The sequence below is a fragment of the Ammodytes marinus genome (assembly GCF_949987685.1).
Source record: "Ammodytes marinus genome assembly, chromosome: 6".
NCBI lineage: Eukaryota > Metazoa > Chordata > Actinopteri > Uranoscopiformes > Ammodytidae > Ammodytes > Ammodytes marinus.
This window is the reverse complement of record NC_137235.1, coordinates 20,040,485-20,059,596: the sequence shown is the minus strand read 5'-3', so window position 1 is coordinate 20,059,596 and position 19,112 is coordinate 20,040,485. Positions and strand designations below refer to the sequence as shown.

The following is a 19,112-nucleotide window of genomic DNA, read 5'->3' as shown; positions in this document are numbered from 1 at the left end:
TTGTATGAAAAAAATGGAGACACTGTGTCAGATGAATTAGAAGCTATTGGAGAAGGACGCATAGATTTTCCATAATAATATTAACTTAAAATAAAATATTATGCAGGGTCCTCTGGGATGGGCTTGTTGCTCATTTTCTTTTAAAGGACATATTTCTCTGTAATATAATGAGTGCATTTAAATTATTTAAAAATTAAAAACGCCATATTACATTATATTTTTAAAATGTGCCACGGGCCAATCAATCAGTGTTTGACACCTCTGCACTAGTGGGTTAACTAAGAAAAAAAATAAAAAAATTCAAAGGGCCATATTACATTATCTTTTTAAAATCGGCCGCGGGCCAATAAAAAGCGGGCCGCGGGCCGCATTTGGCCCGCGGGCCGTAATTTGGGGACCCCTGCTGTAAGGCATCCATCCTATTGTGTGTTTCATATCTGTCTTTATTTTTATGTGGAAATTCCAAAATGTATTTCCAGAAACAATACAGTAGACACATAAAAGCTTTTGATCGGGCAGACACTTTAGACCAAAGTTAAATAGATTAATATGAGGCTACAGTGGGGTAAATCAGGGAGCCAGAGAAGGTGTTTAGGCCCTGGACATTCCCACATAGCTGCCTGCCGTTCAGCAGCTCTACGTAGACCTGGCCTCCCTTCTGCAGCGTCAGCAGTACAGCCTGGGAGCTGCTGTCCTCTGGGTCCTCTCTATTGTCTTCCCAAGTGGATGCCACCACCTCCCCATTCCTCATCAGCTGCACCTTGTAGTACATTTTGCCTCCTGTCCCGCTCACCTTGGAGTAGACTGAGAAGGAGAAGGAGTACAGTCCGGGACGGGGAGCGGTGAATGTACCTGGAAGTCGGAACAAAAAGCAATTTTTTTTATATTTGTTGCGCTAGGCAAGCCATTTATGGGGACGGATATGTTTCCCAAGACAGACAGACATGCATTAATCCGACTATTATCAGATGAGTTTAGGCCGTGTTCTCTTTTCTTTAATCTGTATTTATATACCAGTGAAATGTTTGCCAACCAAATACTAAATCAGCTCATGTTACTACTCGTCTTGTGGGTAAAGTTGCCCGTCATTCACTTAAAAATCCCGACATAACATGAATCATGAATTTCTATGGAGTTGAATTGACTGAGCACTAACCCAGGGCGGGGTTATAGCCACTTCCATGGTTGAGTGTGATGACATCATACGGAATGGGCCGGTTCCTGATAAAAGGTCCAAAGCAGTTTGTTCTGGGGCTCATGGAGGCTGTGAACGCCACCTGTATCCCTTCTGAGACGAGCCAACAGGGAAGCAAAAAAATGCATTAAGATTCTCAGAAAAAATCAGTCAGTGAGATTAAGAATGAGGACATTATTGTTGTTTATCCTGTAGCTACATAGCTACCTGCATTTTTAAAAGTAGCAACAGAAAAAAGGGGAAGGAGGATGGATTATAGCAACAAAACAATCCTCCCCCTAGAAACTAAAAATGGGCTAACACAAACATGAGGATAAATAAATTAAATTAAACAATATGGCAGTTCAGTCTGATTATAATACATTTCACTTGTGTTGGTTTTAAAGTTGAGTTAAGTAAATAAAAGACTTCAAACACCACAAACAGTTATATCAACTGCTATAATCACATGAATATGGATTTGATTCTGTGGGATTATTTCTACCGGTGTCTGCGTTCCATGGTACCTATGACTTCAAGGATGCCGTCACGCAGCTGGGATATCCTTGCTGACAGGTCCATGACTCTTGTAAAGATTTGATCCTCCGCCTCTGGCAGCTCAGAGGCGGCGCAGCAGCAGCCTCGCTGGCGCTTCAACGTACAGTCACAGTCCCACTTTCTGCACGGCAGCTCCCCCTCCCACGCCACTACAGATGTGGAAGGAAGGAGGGAACTATCGTTTAGCTAGTAATCAACTTCTGCGTTGTGTTTGGGTGTAAAACACACACAATCATATTCCAATGATAAAAATGAACAAAAAGCACCATATATGTACAGTATGTATGCAATGAAAAGTATGTGGTTCTTGCCATGACATTCATGTAATGTGATACACATCAACACATTTCATGCACCAAATTTAAAGAGATGAATGTGTGTGTTAAATTGTGCTTTTTTGCCCCTGAATTGTGCTTCTCCATGCAGAGTCAAAACAATACTTGAATAACAGTTTAATTTACCTGCTGCCATTTGCAGGCTTCTGGTTGTGTTTTCGGCTCTCACGCTGTCCCACAGCAGGCCCAACACGAACAGAGTGAATGCTGTAGCTCTCATTTTACAACACAGAGAAAGGTCTGCAGACAGAGTAGTTTGTGAGAACCAATATTAATATTAATTGTATAACACCAAAGACAATGTTATGGTAACCTGGAATTCGATGTTCTTTAGATAGACAGCAGTAACTGTAAAGAATTTTTTTAGAAAATGTATCGTTAATTTTTTCTTTGACAAAATCATTTGGCAGGTTAAAAAAAGACTAAATAATGGTTTCTTTGTCAATAGATTGTTCCAATTGGCAGATCTGTTTCCGTTCTTTAGCTGAGTTAAGTTTAGTTCCAATAATAGAGGTGAACGCTATTTTTTGCACCTTATTTACTGGATATTTCCATGTAAGAAATACCAGAAATGCATGAACTTTTTCTTGATTCTGATTATATCCGCAGCTCAAGACATGTACACGAGCTGAAAGAGAATGGCTGAAACACAGCTGTTTCTGATGTTACAAAGATAGAACTGCAACAGCAAACGGAATGTTGCTTTTAATATGTTTGATTTCAGTAATAAATATCTTGACTCACAGCAGTCTGCCAAAATATTCTCCTCCTCAGGGGTTATCCAAGTCAAATCTTTGTAGTCCAGCGTTTAAACCAGCAAACAAGGTAAACATTTACAAATATCCAGGACCGTTGAGTCATATGCAGAGAGATATTTGTTTACGCATCATTTTTATTTCCAAGAGGGTGGAGGGATGTCTGTGTCCAATCAGCTGGCAGCTCACCCTCTCCAGTCTAAGTACCCTAACATTTTTCTCCCCTCCTATTCACACTTTAAAACATGTGCTTCGCTGACTAGCCTAGGTGTGACCCTTGAGGGAAGGCTCCCCAGTGACCATCCTGATAATCTCCGAAGTGTATCTCAAAATCTCTTAAAGATATTATCTTATAGAGCCAATGTGTATATGTTGGTGATTAGGTCAGCGGTGTCAGGTTGACTGATAAGGTTGCTTAGTTAGTTGTCTATGATAAGCCTGCTTCATTATCCCTCCGCACCTGTCTCTCTTCCTTGTAAACTGATGACACTGGGTCAAACAGGGCTTTAGCTTGGTCCAATAGTTGTATAATGGTTTCTATCCATGGTGGTTGAATCATGAAGAAGCAGTTTGAAATGGAGAGTGTTAAGTGGAATATTGACACTATTTCAACAAGTTCTTTACAGTGTCTTTATGAGCAGTTCAATGGGGGCTGAATGATCTCTTGTGTTCATTACCAAAAATAAAGACATTGCATTTTGTAACACTGCACCATAAAGGGTGAGATGCGTAGAGCTGGCCGTCGCCGTAACCTGTCTCATGACATATAGCTTAGTTTGTCTGAATTGTGAATTTCTATAAAACACATCCAAAAGAAATGTATCTGTTCTCGAAATGAATATTCTGTTTTGTGGTAGATAATTACACATTGTATTATTTGAATTCAATATTTGTATGGAATGCCCTTGTTGTATGGACTACAGCTGTCATTAAATTGTCAGCTAATGGGGATCCTATTAAAAACAAAACAAAAACAAGCTTGTTTGTCCGCATTGTACATTGTAAAAGTGGTATATCTTTTTATTCTGGATTTCCCATAACAGTGTATTTGTCATGATCCTGCCTGGGCCTCTTTGCCTCTGTTTTGTTTTTTGCCCTTTGCCCGTGTGCTTGTCTGGTTTATTGCAGGGTTGGAGCAGGTTCGTGGGAGTCAGGCGAAGCACTCACAGCTGCCATCAATCACCAATCAACCCCTCTTCATATACCCGGCCCGACCTTCCAGATACTGTCAGATTGTAGTCTCAGTTCACGCAGTCAGAAGCGCTATCTCTCTACCTACCTGTTTGCAGCTCCGTTCGCATTTTTGCCTCGTGCTCATTTCTGTTTTTTCTGCCACAGCTCTCCCGGCCTGACTCCCCCATCGGCTCCAACCTGCACCAGCGAGCACCTCCCCCCCGGACTCCTCTGCCCGCCTGCTCTGGTTTGCTCTCGCCCAAGCCCCTGGACATTCTCTGTTGCTCTCCCCCTGGACCCCTCCCTCACCCCCCCCCCCCCCCCCACATTGGAAGCAATGATTTGGTAAACATGTTGGAGCATTTAGCCGCTTAAGAGCCAGACCTGTGGTCCAAGGGAGCGCATAAAGAAGAGTGAGAATGGGACTTAAGTTTGTGACGCAAATTAAATGTAAAAGTTTCTCCAAATATGCTTGATCTAAATGCACCATATATTTTTCATTAAGTAATATAATGTAATGTCAATGTTGTGTTTCCAGCTTGTTTCAAGTGGCGTGAAAAGCAATTAATGCAAGTTTAAATGTCTTTAAAAACAGACAAGAAGTTTCACCTCTGATAACCAGCAGTGAATGATGACTCCACAAAAGTTATAATATACAAAATACATTTTTAGGATTTTAAATGTTCTATTTGTTTATGTTTTTGCATTGAGATCTCAGCAATTATATTGAATCATGCGTTGAGGCAATACAGAGAATACATGCTCCATATCATGTAATGCAATGTCAGTGTACCAAAAACCCAGGTGATGCTTATCAGCTCAGGCTTATAGTGTGAAAAGAAAAGGATTAGGGATATATAGACAATAAGCATTGTTAAAATGGTTACTATGAATCCTGCATAAATGCCATTAGTGTCAAATTACAAGTAGGTTCCAGGTAGGATGATGAATGTATACTGAGTGTGTATTGTTCTACAATGAACTCTTTGTGTTGTGAAATTCTATCCTTGCTATTCCTGAAACTCAGAAGGGGTTAGGTAGGTGGTTGTTATCTTTAACCTTATTTATAAAGAGAAAAAGAAAAAATTATAGGTAATTTCATAAATTATATTCGAAATTTCCTTTCTTTTTGGGGGGGATTTCAAGTACCATGCTCAATAAACGTATGAATCAATATGTGTGCCATGGATCAATTTTTTTTTTTTTTTTTTTAAGAATTCCCTTATTAAGGTCTACAGAGGTATGGGTAGTGTTGCTGCAACAGACAAGTATGAACAATGTATATCATAACTGACACATTTAATTTGGCATTGCTTAGCCACAACACAGCACTGCTAAAGCTATCATTGGGGGCTCTTCTAAAAGATGACAACAAAAAGCATCTTCATTTTCCTTTGTTATCATGTGATATTGCAGCATGCCATATAATTCACTGAGACATAGAATAAACATAATGGCAAATATTCATATAAAACTGTCATATTAGTACATATCTATTTGATTTATGTTTTACATTCACTCAAAGCATTTTCCAGCCTTTAATTCGAAGAGCAAGGAGGCATTCTTAATTTATTAAACATGGGAACAAAATAAAAGTGAAAAGATACAATACCTGAGCATTAGCAATCAGCATAATGTTGTCAAGAAGGAAGAGATAAATACAATTTAAGACTATCAGTCCTCAGCATATGTACAGTAGCTTCAGTAGCAGTGTATTATACTGTGTTACATTTTCATGAGGTACTTGTGAATAGAAATGTAATTGAATGATATGAATAAACAATGACACAAATAGTAAAGAGCACTGATTGGTCAAGTAGCATAGGCACTCGATAGAGGACTTAGCAATTTAGGAGTGACTACTGTGGTAGTGTAATTTAATTAGCTATTAGCTCATTAGATATTACAATATAGCCTGTTAAGTGACTATCAAGGTACCTGAATAATAATGGCCAAAGAATAGTGCATCACTGTACATGTGAGCATTAGCATCTACATCAATTGTAAGGCACAGTGTTAAGCTATAAAGCAAAGCAGAGTTAGTTTAGATTTATTAATGCAAGCCACAAGTACAGTTTTATTTTTTGGTCCTTGTAAAAAAAATTAAATATATATACAGAACAAAAACTTTCAGTTATTCATAATACAACCCATTACATGTTTGTGTCCTTTCTGCAGCTAAGTCATTTTCTTATCTTCTCTAATTTAAATTTCCTAATCCAGTTGTCACTTATGAATACCTTGAAAACTCTTCTTACTGTATATGCTTTTTAATATTTGTTTTCATGAAACCAACCATTGTTATGATTGGTTTTGCCAAACGAAGAACTACAATATATTTGTTTATATCAGATAAGTAATATTGCTATTTCTATGCGTCATATTCAAGTTATTGGCTAAACAAAGTTTTCATGATCTTACAGCAGAATTATGCCTCTTTCACTTTGTCCTCATAAGTGCCGCTGCCCTTGTAAGCTCCCACATAGCCACTGGTGTCTGGGAGGTCCTCGCGCCCGGCCTTTCCTTTGCCTTTGCCTGAATCGTCAAACCGCTCCTTGTGTGATCCAGTGTACTTGGTGGCATCCGTCAGTCTGTCCACTGCTGCTGCCTTTGCCACTTTCTATGAACAGAAGAAGATCAACGTTACAGGGAAGATTTGACTCACTCACTCACTCACTCACTCCTCTTTGACCAATCCAGGGTCGGGTCGCAGTTGCATCTGCTCTAGCAGATGACCCCAAACTTCCCTTTCCTGAGCCACATTAACTTGGGGATCCCGAGGCATTCCCCGGCCTGTGTGAAGACATAATCTCTCCACCTAGTCCTGGGTCTTCCCCAAAGCCTCTCCCCAGCTGAATGTGCCTAAATCTTCACCAGATGCCCGAACAACCTCAACTGGCTACTTTCACACCCGGCTGCAAACCTACTATTAATCATCCTAGTAAAATGGCTGATTGAACTGTACAATAATGTCAGTATGAAGCCAAAATGGGTTGGATTTGAAATGTACTTGGCGCCATCCAGTGGTATAATCAAGAATGACAATGTGACAAACAGTAATGAACGGCTTTAAATATCACAATTCCAATTGTTTTGCCCACAGACTTAGTTATGCAATTTAAAAAACATATGTGAAAAAACATTGTGATGCATCTCACTCAATCAGAGAAAAATAAGTCCCTCTAGTTTATCACCCCAACTTCAGTATTCTCCACATTATACCCAAAGTTATCCATGTTAAAAGCCAAACATAAGAATGGTTCAGTTGCATCGTGGTCGGTTGGAGACATACTTCATCTAACCTTTGACCGGATCATTAAGTGCACTCCTTCAATTGGACCTAAGTTGTGGTTATGACGGATGAAATACTCACAGTGATTCCGACGTTGGCAGGCCCCTTACCAACAATGAGACCATAGAGCTGCTGAAGCGCCTCCTCTTTGCTTTTGCCTTTGAAGCGTTTGGGAGCCAACTCCGTCAGGGCCTGGTTGAACTGCTCAAATGTGATCACACGAACTGACTTTGCCCTAAGGAAATGCACAGTGTTACCGAATGTGTTCTTCTGAGTAAAGTAACAGACTTATCTGAATAATGTCAGATGCCTATTTGCATATTAATATAATGCCCTCGGGCTAGTAAAAGGACGAAGCTACCCTGTAACCAAGTGTGATAACCAGACATTATTTTTTACTAAAGAGCATACACTGCAAATTAGAATTAGATGTATATATTTTTCAACAACACAGTCATTTGAAACTAGAAAAAATGTATTAACCCTCTGACAGACACTTGTGGTGTACAGAGGAGGAAATTGCTTTTGCAATCCCCTGACTTTTCATCTATGTAGCATATTCCATTCTGAATTTAAATGTGTTCAATGCTTTGGTTTAGGACCAAATATCTACAAAACTAATGGCTTTCCCATTACCCTCAGCAGGACTTTGTAGTAAGTGCTAATTAGCTCATCTTAGCATGCAACTTAGCATTAGTTTTATTTACCATACTATGATTACTGACTGTGTTTTTTCACAGTTTATATTGATTCCCTGAGTTAACTGCCTCTCTTGGTTGGTTGGTCAGCTATAGGACAGGGTTGCAGCATTTGAAATGTTTTATCTGTGGCTGTTTGAGCCTGAGTAAAATCTTACTTGACTTTGCTGAAGACTATGTCCACGTCTGTAGTGGTGACGTTCTTGCCGTCGATGACGTGGCAGTCCTTGCAGAGCTTAGCAAAGTTCTTGCCGTTCATCTCCTTCCCCGTGGCCTTAGAGTCTCCATGGACGGCAAACTTCTGGAAGGAGGTTTCCACCTCTGCTACAGACACTGAGCCCTCAGCCATACTGACAGTTACACATAAGTATACATAAATTTCTGGTCTGTGTGCTGACAGACAGACATATTTAGGTGCTGATGACGCAGGTTCACACACACTAACACAAACTGATCATGTTCAACAGATCAGCTTAATAAATGCATGGTTGCATTGTACCAACCTTCAAGTAGCCCTTTAGAAAGTGATGAGTAAACATCTTTGCTTTGGTTGATATTCATTAATCATGACTTGCTTTCCTTGTGAGGTCATTTGTGAAATTAAAGAACTCACATTCATTCAAAATGAGTCTATTAGCTGATTGAGGGTGGGCCTGCCAAGAAATAGCTGCCATCATGGTGAGCCTAAGTGAACATTTTCTCTCAACCTCTCTCACACACACACACACACACACACACACATATATATATAGTATACACACTTTCACATCCATCATGATGTTACTGTTACTCAAGCTGCTCTTGGGCCAATTCAATCAGCGCGATTTCCAAATGGCTGCTCTGCTGTTCAATCTACAGTGGATGATAAACATGCTCATACACTTTTCTTCTCCCCCTCTACTCACTCTCCCTCTCTCTCTAACACACACACACACACACACAGACACAAACCAACAGACGTACACACACACACATACACACACACTCACAATTTACTGCTTCTGGCTTAAAGGTCAAGATGTAAAGACAAACAATCAACAATAAAAACAAGATTTATGAATACCAATTAAAATTTAAAAGAAGGAAGGTCATTTTCTGATAATTGTTTTCTATTTACATAGAAAAAAAGTGCATCTGAACTGTTGCTGCATAAAACGTGTTTGCAAATAACCCTCTGGGTCCAATCATATATTTCTGCAAAGATATACATCGCAGGGAAATGGTTTTGAAACTGTTCAAGAAAATCTAACGGTCAAATACACAGTTGAATCTCAAAGTGTATATACTGCATATACTGTACATTACATAGGATTGGTCATTAATGACACTAATGTATGAAATAAGACATCTGGTTATGGCAGTGGTTAAATAATTAATGCCGTGTTTTCTGTTGCCGTTTCCATTGCCACTTTGTTGTTCTAGGTGCTATGGTATGAAACACAGATGCTGAAAAAGAGAAAGTAAAGTACCTGCTGTCCTGAATAGAAAGATGATGTGTAAATAATCAGGAAAACCCCAAGTCACACGCAGCTGCTCGGCCTCTTCGGTGTCCTCCTCTTCCTATTTCTTCTTCTTTCTCCTCTGCCTCTCCTCCTTCCTGCCACTCCCAGGTTGTATCACTATGACGACACAGATGGAGAGATGCAGAGAGGCAGGAGGAGAGAGAGAGAGGGGGATGGCGACCGGGAGGAGGGCAGACGGGGGAGGGAGAGAGTACCGACCAGCACAGACAATGACATCATGGAGCTCTCAGCCTCTCTTGTGTCTATTCAGTCTCATTTGCCTCTGTGCACAGACATGTTACTGTGGGGTTCAGCTGTTTCTGCTCTGACACATTTACGGGCAGGTGCTATACGTACAATGCATTCAGAAAGTATTCAGACCACCCTTTTTCAGCCTTCATGCCTAAGTAGTATTTATTCCTCATCAAATACAGTGTATTCCCCAAGCGTAAACAGAATTTAAGATATTTCTTCACATTCTAGAGAACACATTGAAATATTGCATCGACGTAAGGATTCAGGCCCTTTGCAATGACACTTGAAATGTATCTCAGGTGTTTCCCATATCTCTATACCTTCTACACTTTGATTGGAGTCCAGCTGCTGTAACAAGATGGTCACTCTGGCTGAGCTCAAGAGATCCTGTTCCAGAGATCAATTCCCTAGGAAGACAACCATCACGGCAACACTCACACCGATCTCGGCACTATGGGAGAGTTGCTAGACAGAAACCTCAGGGTCTTGGGAAACCTCAACGGAGTCAAGTACAGAGATATTCTGATTGAAAACTAAGTCCAGAGCATTCAGGAAAATAGGCCTGAACATTGCTTTCCACTGACAGCCCCCACCCAACATGACATAGCTTAAAGGGATGTGCAGAGAAGCATGAGCAGAAAATCCTCACATCCAGGTGTGCAAACTTGCTTGTCACGTCCTACCGAAGGAGACTCAAGGCTGTATTCTCCACCAAACCTACATCGATTAAGTACTCAGGGTCCAGGTCTGAATACATTTGTCAATATGATATTTAGGTTTGGAAATCCTGTTTTTGTTTTGTTTTTATGATTATTGTTTATTAACAATAATCAAGACTCATAATGCGATCAGGTGTGAAAATTGGGAAGTCAGTAGTGTTTGCATGTAGGCATGAGTGATTAATAATCAATTAAATGCAATGTTGTGTGGAAAAAGAAAACAAAATAAGGTTGTGGCGCGGAAGCATAAAGCGCATATTGTCCACCTTTGCTGTGTCTCCCTCTCAAATGGAGGTGGCTAGCCTTTATACTAGTGGGAGACACTGAGCCCAGGTTTTCCCAATAGACTAACAAACCTGAGCATACCTTCTGGATCTCGTCAATGCAAAAGAAATAAGGCATCAGGGGCAAATAATAATTGAATGCTCCAACATTAAAGGTGCACTATGCTGTTTCAGAGGAGGAGGAGTTGTTTACATTTTCAGAGCTTGCAGTTAGTTTACAAAACAGATTTTCTCTACATGTAATTCTCAGTATTGAATATTTCTATCATCATAAATCAAAACTAAATTATGTTGAGACACATGGAAGGCGTACAACTAGAAATATCTTTTTTTTTTTTTAACTGTGGACCCTGCTGCTGTAAACAACAACGGTCAAACAGTAACTTTTCAGGAAGCTTTCAAACTTCATACAGTGTTCCAGAAATCTAATTTTCCTGTGAGGAAAGTTTGTTTATTCAGTTATGAGAATATACCTTAGAAAATGTTCACTTATCTGACACACATAAAGTTACATAGTGCACCTTTAAAAAAAATCTGAATGCACGGTAAATAGAAGATATGATTCGCTCCATTTCCCCCAAAATAAGCTGATCTGACCCTTTTCTCCTGTACATAACACTGAACTCAACTCACAGCTATCTATCAAGCCCACACTCCATCGCTCTCCCCCTTTTGCTTTCTCTCTCTAACTGTCATTGTCACAAGAGCCCTCTTGTCTGGACAAAGAAGAGAGCGGCCCTTCAAAGGACAAAGAGCACTGACTGTAGTAAAGCTGACACTTTACAGGAAATGTAATCCTTTCTCACAGCGTCATATCAATCACACACTGAATACCATACCAGGAATACAGAGCCGACCTCTTTACACAGTGATGACAATGGGGTCATTCCTGTGCACTACAATGGTCAAACAATGCCGTTATAGTTAACTTCTATACAGCATTATTTCCAAATATAGTGTACACCTATCCACATCCAAGTGCATGCAATCTAATGTCTATCTATGGGTTTATGAATGGCATTTCTAAATAGTATAAATAATATATTTTTATTCATTTAGATTACAACGTAAGGGTGGCACTTTTGAATGTGAATGGTTATTAAAAGTACAAATACCGGTGTATGGTCATTGAAGGTAATTTGGACAAAGGTATTAGTAAATTAGCAGCAACCTGAGACCACTCAGTGACCTCTTTCAGTTGATGATAATTAAACCAGAAGACGTTCAGAGTAATGAAAGCACGCCCACTAATGGCTTATGAACGATATGTCCATAACTTTAACTTTTGTAATTTAACAGAACACATTGGGGTTAGTGTTGTATATCAATGAATTGACTGTCTATAGTACAATCATTTGGAATGTCAATATTTAGCAGAGGTTTTAGACCACTGTTTTGTGTTTTTACAATATGAGCATAAAAAACTATTAATGAAAAGGAGTGGAAAGAATTATAACTATTTTGGAGTGTGCTTTTGTGAATAGTTGCCAAATGAATCCTTTTTGGAAGAAAATTCAAAAAAGCATGCACCTTAAATTATTAGTATACAGCAACCAAAATATGATGTATGATTTTAAGGGCAGATTTTAACGTAACCTGACTCAACCTTTCAGTCTTTTTTTTCTCTGGCACTCCTACAATTGTTATTTTGCCCATTTAAGCTGCTGGCTTTGACCCAGTTTAATTAAAGCTCAGACTACACAAACTTATTAAGGCAATGAAAAATCATTTCTAAGGCCATTAGGATTTTGACTTTATGCTCCATTTAAACATTTATTACCCATGAACTGTAAATTAGATATGCCTACTGTTTATCATTTATGAGTTTGAGGTAGTAAAATTTGGTATTTTTTCCATTCATAAAATCTTTACAACATAGATTTGTGACTTCTGGATTAACTGAAACATTTGATACATGTTTACAGTAAAAGCATAAGAACATAAGAAGATGAACTGAGACTTTTTGTTGAGATGTTAAAGTAATAGATAATTAACCAATGTAAGTAACGGTTGATAATTTTTACATCAAATGTACTGATATTTTCCTACCAATTGTATTTTAGATCCAATCTGCAAATAGCAGAGTATAGGCCTTTACATTGATCTAAAATCAAGCTGTGTATTATTGTTTATGCTTTACTCTCTGACACTTCAGTTTTTACCCTTGATTGTTTTTCAAGTTTCAGGTCAATGTGCTCCTGTGGGTACTACCCACATGATGATACCGATGATTGTGTTCACAGGATAAACAGAACAGGTTGTTTTGACATCATGCACCATCATGAAACTCACTGCTCAGTCAAAAAGAAAGCTGAACAAGGGGAGGACTAAGTGTCTCTTGGAAATAATCCATCATGATAAACAATGGTTCTAGAGGAAAATTACATTGAAGCCAGATCAAAACACTGTTTGGTTTCTTGTTTGGAGTCATGTGTGTATTTCCATTGATCATCTAGGGATCAACTCATTTCCAGTTATAGAAGTTATGTAATGTGTTGATGTTCTTTAAATGAGATATTTAGTTTCATGTACTGGGAAAACTGTCTTAGCTATAATTTAGCTGACCTTCAACATGACCTTATGGTGTGAATTCACCTGAAATGCCTGCTTACTAAGCAGAATCCGTCACGGTTGCATTCCTCAGCGCTTTCGCTCCTATGCTGGTCAAAAGGTTTCTGTGGGAAAAGATCACCTGTCTGCTTACAGTAGAAACAAACCCTTCCCTTTAAATATCACCAGAGAACACCAGCATCTCTGGTTTGAAAATGAGTTGTAGGATCCAAAGAGCCTCTCCAGACATCATACTAACTTTGGGAGACTTGCTCATTTCGAGATTTTTGACTTGAAACTATTTTCGATTCCAGAGTTTGGCCTCATATTTGTCTCATCCAACGTCATCATGGCTGATTCCAATTTCCCTTTACCCCCATATGATTACTGTCCACTGTGTGTGGACGCAGTGAGAGACCCGGTCACCATCCCCTGTGGTGACACATACTGCCTGGAGTGCATCAAGGTCTACTGGGACCAGTTTGACCACATGGGTGTGTACAGCTGCCCACAGTGCCGCGCAACCTTCACACCTCGGCCCGTGCTGAAACGTGACGTGGTCGACGTGTACCATGAGCCGAAGCGGCAGCTTCCGGAGCTCACTCCGTTCCCCGACATGCACCGGGACTCCTACTGCGACTTCTGCGTGGGCCGTCGCAACAAGGCCGTGAAGTCGTGCCTCATGTGCCTGGCCTACTACTGCGAAACGCACGTCAAGCCACACTATGAGTCGTCCACCTTCAAGAGGCACAAGCTAGTGGATGAGACGGGCCACCTGGACAGGAAGATCTGCCCGCAGCATGAGAAAGGCCTGGAGCTGTTCTGTCGCACTGACCAGATGTGCATCTGTGTGCTGTGTACTGTGAGAGAGCACCGCAGCCACAACATTATCTCCGCGGAAGAAGAGCGCAACGAAAAACAAGTAAGCCTAAAAGTGTGAATTATTTGTGAACCAACATGTGTGACATATTGGCCTTAATGTGCGCACTGAAAATGCTGCAAGAAAAAAAAGTAAACGCTGAAATGGTCTGAACAATTTCAATTGTGAATTCAATAACTAATGTTTAGCAATTCCAGGGTTGTGATAAAAACTCTCTACATCCAAAACGCTACAGATCTTGAAGCATTTTGGATCTTGATCTCTTCTGTGACTATTACATGTAACAAAATCATATCTTCTTTTTGTCATGATCTTCCAAACAGAAAGTCCTTGTGGTCACCCAGTCTGAAGTCCAGTACATCATTCAGGAGAGGCTGAAGGAGCTGCAGGGGCTCAAACATAATGTGGATGTTCTCAAAGTAAGATCAGATATTGTCTAATCAAACCTATTTAATAATATATGTACATTTTTAGGAGGTGTTTTTTGGAGGGGCCACTATCTATAGAAGTAATAAACTGGTTCTCCCCCTTTTTAGAGTGGTGCCCAGCGAGCACAGGCAGAAAGCGATAAGACATTCCATGAAATGCTGCAGGCGGTGGAGCGCTGGAAGGCAGAGATCAATCAGCTGATCACGGCCAACATGCAGGGCGCCATGTCGCAGGCCGAGGGCTACGTGGACCGCCTGGAGCAGGAGATACAGGAGCTACAGCGCAGGGATGCAGAGCTACGGCAGATCCTCGAGACGGAGGACAACATTCACTTTCTGCAGGTGCTGAAAGATCACACAGAGCTTTAAATAGCTAAGAGTTATTAACTGTAAGGTTGAGTTAAAGGAGAAGTAAGTGATACGGCCCTTTTAGCTATAACTTCCTGTCAGTGACTGCAGTTAGCAGTCCCCTCCCTCATCCCTAAGTCACCACCACATGTACGCACAGCCGCCTTCGTCAGATAGCGCCACAATGGAGAGCAGCGAGTCATCTTTCACAGGCACAGAGAACTTCTTCTTTAAAGCACTGTCTCTGGATACTCAAAGTGTTATCTGGAAATGACTGCAAAGCTGAATGACTGGGAGACCTATGTTGTGAACTGTACATACTGTTTAAGTGATTGCTGTATGAATATAGAGTGATTAATATTAATATTAACAAACAAAATATCACTTCTCCTTTAATCAGGGCAATATCATCTGTAAATATTGTTAAGTTATTTTAGCAAAGCTGAGGCTACTTTCCAGTTTGTGTTTCTGACTCAATCCTGACCCTCCTACCTCTGGTTGAATAGAATTTCCCAACCCTGTGCGTTCCTCCTGAGCCCACGGTGCCCAAGGTGCTCATCAACCCTCAGTTCTCCTTTGGAGAGATGAGCAAGACCGCCACAGAGATGAAGGAACAGGTGGACGACATCTGCAAGAAGGAATTGAGCAAGATCTCCAAGACAGGTCTAGTACAGTGCTGTACATGGGTGGGGGGGGAACTGTGGCAACCATTAAAGTGGGTGAGTAACATAATGTTGTATCATCCTCACAGTTAGTGACACTCCCGTGTACATACTTCTGCCCAGAAATGGAGAAAAACGACTCAAAGGTAAGTAACTTTTAACTGAAATATTTACAACTTTGGCTTTAAACACGTATTAATAATGATGTTATAGAATGTATCGTTGGGAAGAGAAGAATGAAGCTATAGATCAAAAGTGTTTCAAAGTTCTGTTATTCAATTTATTTAACTATATTAGTTTTTTTAAAGCAACTGAATACAATCACAAAATATGTTTTCATATCCACACAGTTCCTTCCAGAGCTGATTTTCAAGAGCCAAAAACCAGGACAGACTTCCTAAGATGTGAGTAAAGTGTTGATGGTTATCAGTCTGTTTGGTGCCTATCACTGTTGTCAGAAACCAAGGGAGAACTTTGATGTATTTGTTTTTTTTCTTTTTCCTTTCCTTTACTTGAACAGTAATATATATTAATATGTATAATGCAGTATTGTATTGTGTATTGTCTGTCTTTGGTCAGACTCCTGCAAGCTGTCCTTCGATCCAAACACAGTCTATAAGGAGTTGGTTCTGTCAGACGGGAACCAGAAGGTCAGCCGAAAGCGAACGGTCCAGTTCTACCCCGATCATCCAGAGCGCTTTGACGGCTTCTCCCAGGTTCTGTGCAAAGAGCCTCTGAGCGGCTTCAGATTCTACTGGGAGACAGAGTGGGGCGGGGAGTTCTCCCTCGGGGTCGCCTACAAGAGCATCAGTCGCAAGGGGAAGAATTCTCAAAGCCTGCTGGGCTACAACGACAAGTCTTGGAGCCTCCTCTGCTCAGACTCAGGCTACTCTGCCTGGCACAGCAAAGCAGACCGGGACATTCCTGATGCTCCCAGGACCTCGCGACTGGGTGTTTACCTGGATTATGCAGGCAACACAGTGGCCTTCTACTCAGTATCGGAGACCATGGAGCTCATCCACAGGTTCAAAGCTCAGTTCAGTGAGCCGTTGTACGCCGGTTTCGGTGTGGGCTCCTCTGTTACCCTTTGCCAGCTGAAACAGAGTACAAAGCCTTACTAAGATTTAAAAAGAAGAAAAAAAAATGGGATATCCATTGTCAAGGGTATATAACTGATACAGTGTAAATTTTAAATGTTGCCTGTGTATTGCAATGTAAAGTTATTTTAAGCAAAAATTAATGTAAAACCTTCTCATGTTCGTCTTGCACGCTTCTGTGATCAACGTTTCTTTAATATCTGACCATAATTTCTAACTGACCGTAATTTAAAGTCCATTATTTTTAGATATCTATGCCAATGTGTTTATGTCATGCAAGTTCCTGTTTGGACAAGTATATGCTGGTTAATGACAGACACTGCAAATAACAATGTAATGTGTATTATAGAAGACCTATATGATGTTTTCAATGAGATTTAACTTGTGCAGTACAAAATAAATTCTATATTTTGTTTTAAAATTAGAAATATACACAGTATATATTGTCTTACAAAAAGTGACTCACAAACACCTCTGCATTTGCATGCTGTTAAGCTTTGTTTAATGACTTATTTATAACTGTTTAATTTGGTTATTTTTCTGATTGTGGCAAGTAGGGTTAATGCCTTAAAATAACACTACACCCATACAGAACCAGCGTTCTATCATTATAAAATCTCTATTATAATATAATGAATGAGGTTTTTCTTCCCTCAGTCTTCCCTTGGCCCAGCTGTCCTGTTAATCCTAACCCTACATTTTACCATGTGTGATGCCACACATGGGAAAATGTAGGGTTAGACAGTGAGACCATAAAAGACTCTTTCTTTTCTCAGGCTAGGATGTACCGATATCTAAAGTTTTTGCACATTTATACTATATAGGATCTCAGAGTTCAATACACCTTCATATTCCCACTGGTGAAGTAGGTCTTTAACCCTTTTGTGGTGTTCGGGTCTGTGACCAATTTCCATTCTCTATCAAAAGAAAAATTATATTATTAATAATCATTTCAAACTGTAACTCATTGGCCTTGTGTTCGGGTCCACTGGGGCTGGGGCTAATAAAAGTGTAGAAATTGTAGGTTTTGGAAGAGAAATAAGTTTTTGATGATTATGTAGAAGAAGATGTTTCAGAATGTGAGGATCACTCACTCGCTCATGAACATTACTCATCATAAACCGCTTATCAGGGGTCGGCTCGTGGGGGATCCAGGTGTTTCCAGGTCAGGGTGGAGACGTGGACATCCAGCTGGACGTGACGGGAACATTTCCCCAGGGAGGCGCCCCGGCAGCATCATTACCAGATAGCCTAACCACCTCAACTGGCTCCTTTCTGCACATAGGAGTAGCGTCTCTACTCCAAATCTCTCAGGATGACTGAGCTTGTCACCCTATCTATAAGGGAAACGGCAGCCACCCTCCTGAGAAAACCCATTTAGGCCACTTGTAACACAACCACTGACATACCATTTTACAAACGGTAAATGCCGGTCCAAAGAAAGGTAAATGCCGGTCCCAACAACGGTATCCTGCCTCTTCCGCTGCCTACATCACACCAGCATGCCCCGACTCCCCCTATAGTTTCACGACAAATGTTACCGTAAATGTATAGCTATGTATATTTGGCCTTTATTGACTCTATATCACAACATAACAGAGTTAATAACGGGATGTATACTTTTCTCTTGTCCGTTCTGTTGCTAGAATATGTGCGATCTGTTTGTTGTTGATTTTGAAAATACAGATGCTTTTGAAAACAGTCGGACTTGCTCCGGTGACTGTAAAGACCATCAATAAAGATCAAATGTGTACAGTATGGCTATACATTTACGGCAATGCTTGTCGTGAAATTATAGGGGTGAGGCGGGGCATTCTGGTGTGATGTAGGAAGCAGAAGAGGCAGGATACCATTGTTGGGACCGGCATTTACCGTTACTGAGCGGCATTTCCATGTTATGTCAGTGGTCGCTGTGGCACACAAGCCGATAAATGTTCTCGCCCCTACTGTGAGAATTTACCAAACATAAACTTAAATGAACCACCGACATCTTATTAAAGTAACATTTATTATTTTTCTTTCACAATCAATGAAAAAATGTGTCACTCAAGTAGATTCAATGAAATGCAAGCAGACGTCTGTTTATTAATGAGACCAATATTTTTCTCCATGGTATTTTTTTAATCGACTAACATTAAAGCAGATTTAATACAAAAGAAAAAGAGCTAAGAAACAATCAGTATTTGCAAATTTGTGCTTGTTGATATTAATATAAATCACAATCAACAAGAACCAGAAAACACTGCAGCATGTTATACTACAGTATACCACAACATCAAACACATACAGTACATAGGTTTATTAACAGTGATAATTAGACCTTCTTGAACCAAGGACGTTTCCCTGCCCTGTGGAGATACAGGAGGGGCTGCATAAAGCCGGTTAGCAAAGCTAAGCCTCCA

General features: G+C 40.2%; 2 protein-coding genes across 2 annotated transcripts; one reads left to right on the top strand and one right to left on the bottom strand.

Moving 5' to 3' along the window:
• Nucleotides 1-6,423: 6,423 nt before the first annotated feature.
• On the bottom strand, nucleotides 6,424-8,334 carry tppp2 (tubulin polymerization-promoting protein family member 2; the record flags this gene model as incomplete). Its single annotated transcript, XM_080030121.1, has 3 exons — nucleotides 6,424-6,615; nucleotides 7,369-7,522; nucleotides 8,144-8,334. The coding sequence occupies 3 exons, from the start codon at nucleotides 8,332-8,334 to the stop codon at nucleotides 6,424-6,426; spliced, it is 537 nt and encodes a 178-aa protein (XP_079886247.1).
• A 5,186-nt stretch (nucleotides 8,335-13,520) lies between these two features.
• ftr84 (finTRIM family, member 84) lies at nucleotides 13,521-18,394 on the top strand. Its single transcript, XM_080029124.1, has 7 exons — nucleotides 13,521-14,217; nucleotides 14,499-14,594; nucleotides 14,712-14,945; nucleotides 15,458-15,614; nucleotides 15,703-15,759; nucleotides 15,964-16,017; nucleotides 16,193-18,394. The coding sequence occupies exons 1-7, from the start codon at nucleotides 13,645-13,647 to the stop codon at nucleotides 16,732-16,734; spliced, it is 1,713 nt and encodes a 570-aa protein (XP_079885250.1). The 5' UTR covers nucleotides 13,521-13,644; the 3' UTR covers nucleotides 16,735-18,394.
• Nucleotides 18,395-19,112: the final 718 nt, after the last annotated feature.

What these genes read in the sequence shown, in the direction of transcription:
- ftr84 (XM_080029124.1), top strand. Translation starts at nt 13,645, where the DNA reads ATGGCTGATTCCAATTTCCCTTTACCCCCATATGATTACTGTCCACTG. An exon ending in AAGAGCGCAACGAAAAACAA is followed by an intron (nt 14,218 to 14,498) that starts GTAAGCCTAAAA and finishes TCTTCCAAACAG; the next exon opens with AAAGTCCTTGTGGTCACCCA. An exon ending in GAGCAAGATCTCCAAGACAG is followed by an intron (nt 15,615 to 15,702) that starts GTCTAGTACAGT and finishes TCATCCTCACAG; the next exon opens with TTAGTGACACTCCCGTGTAC.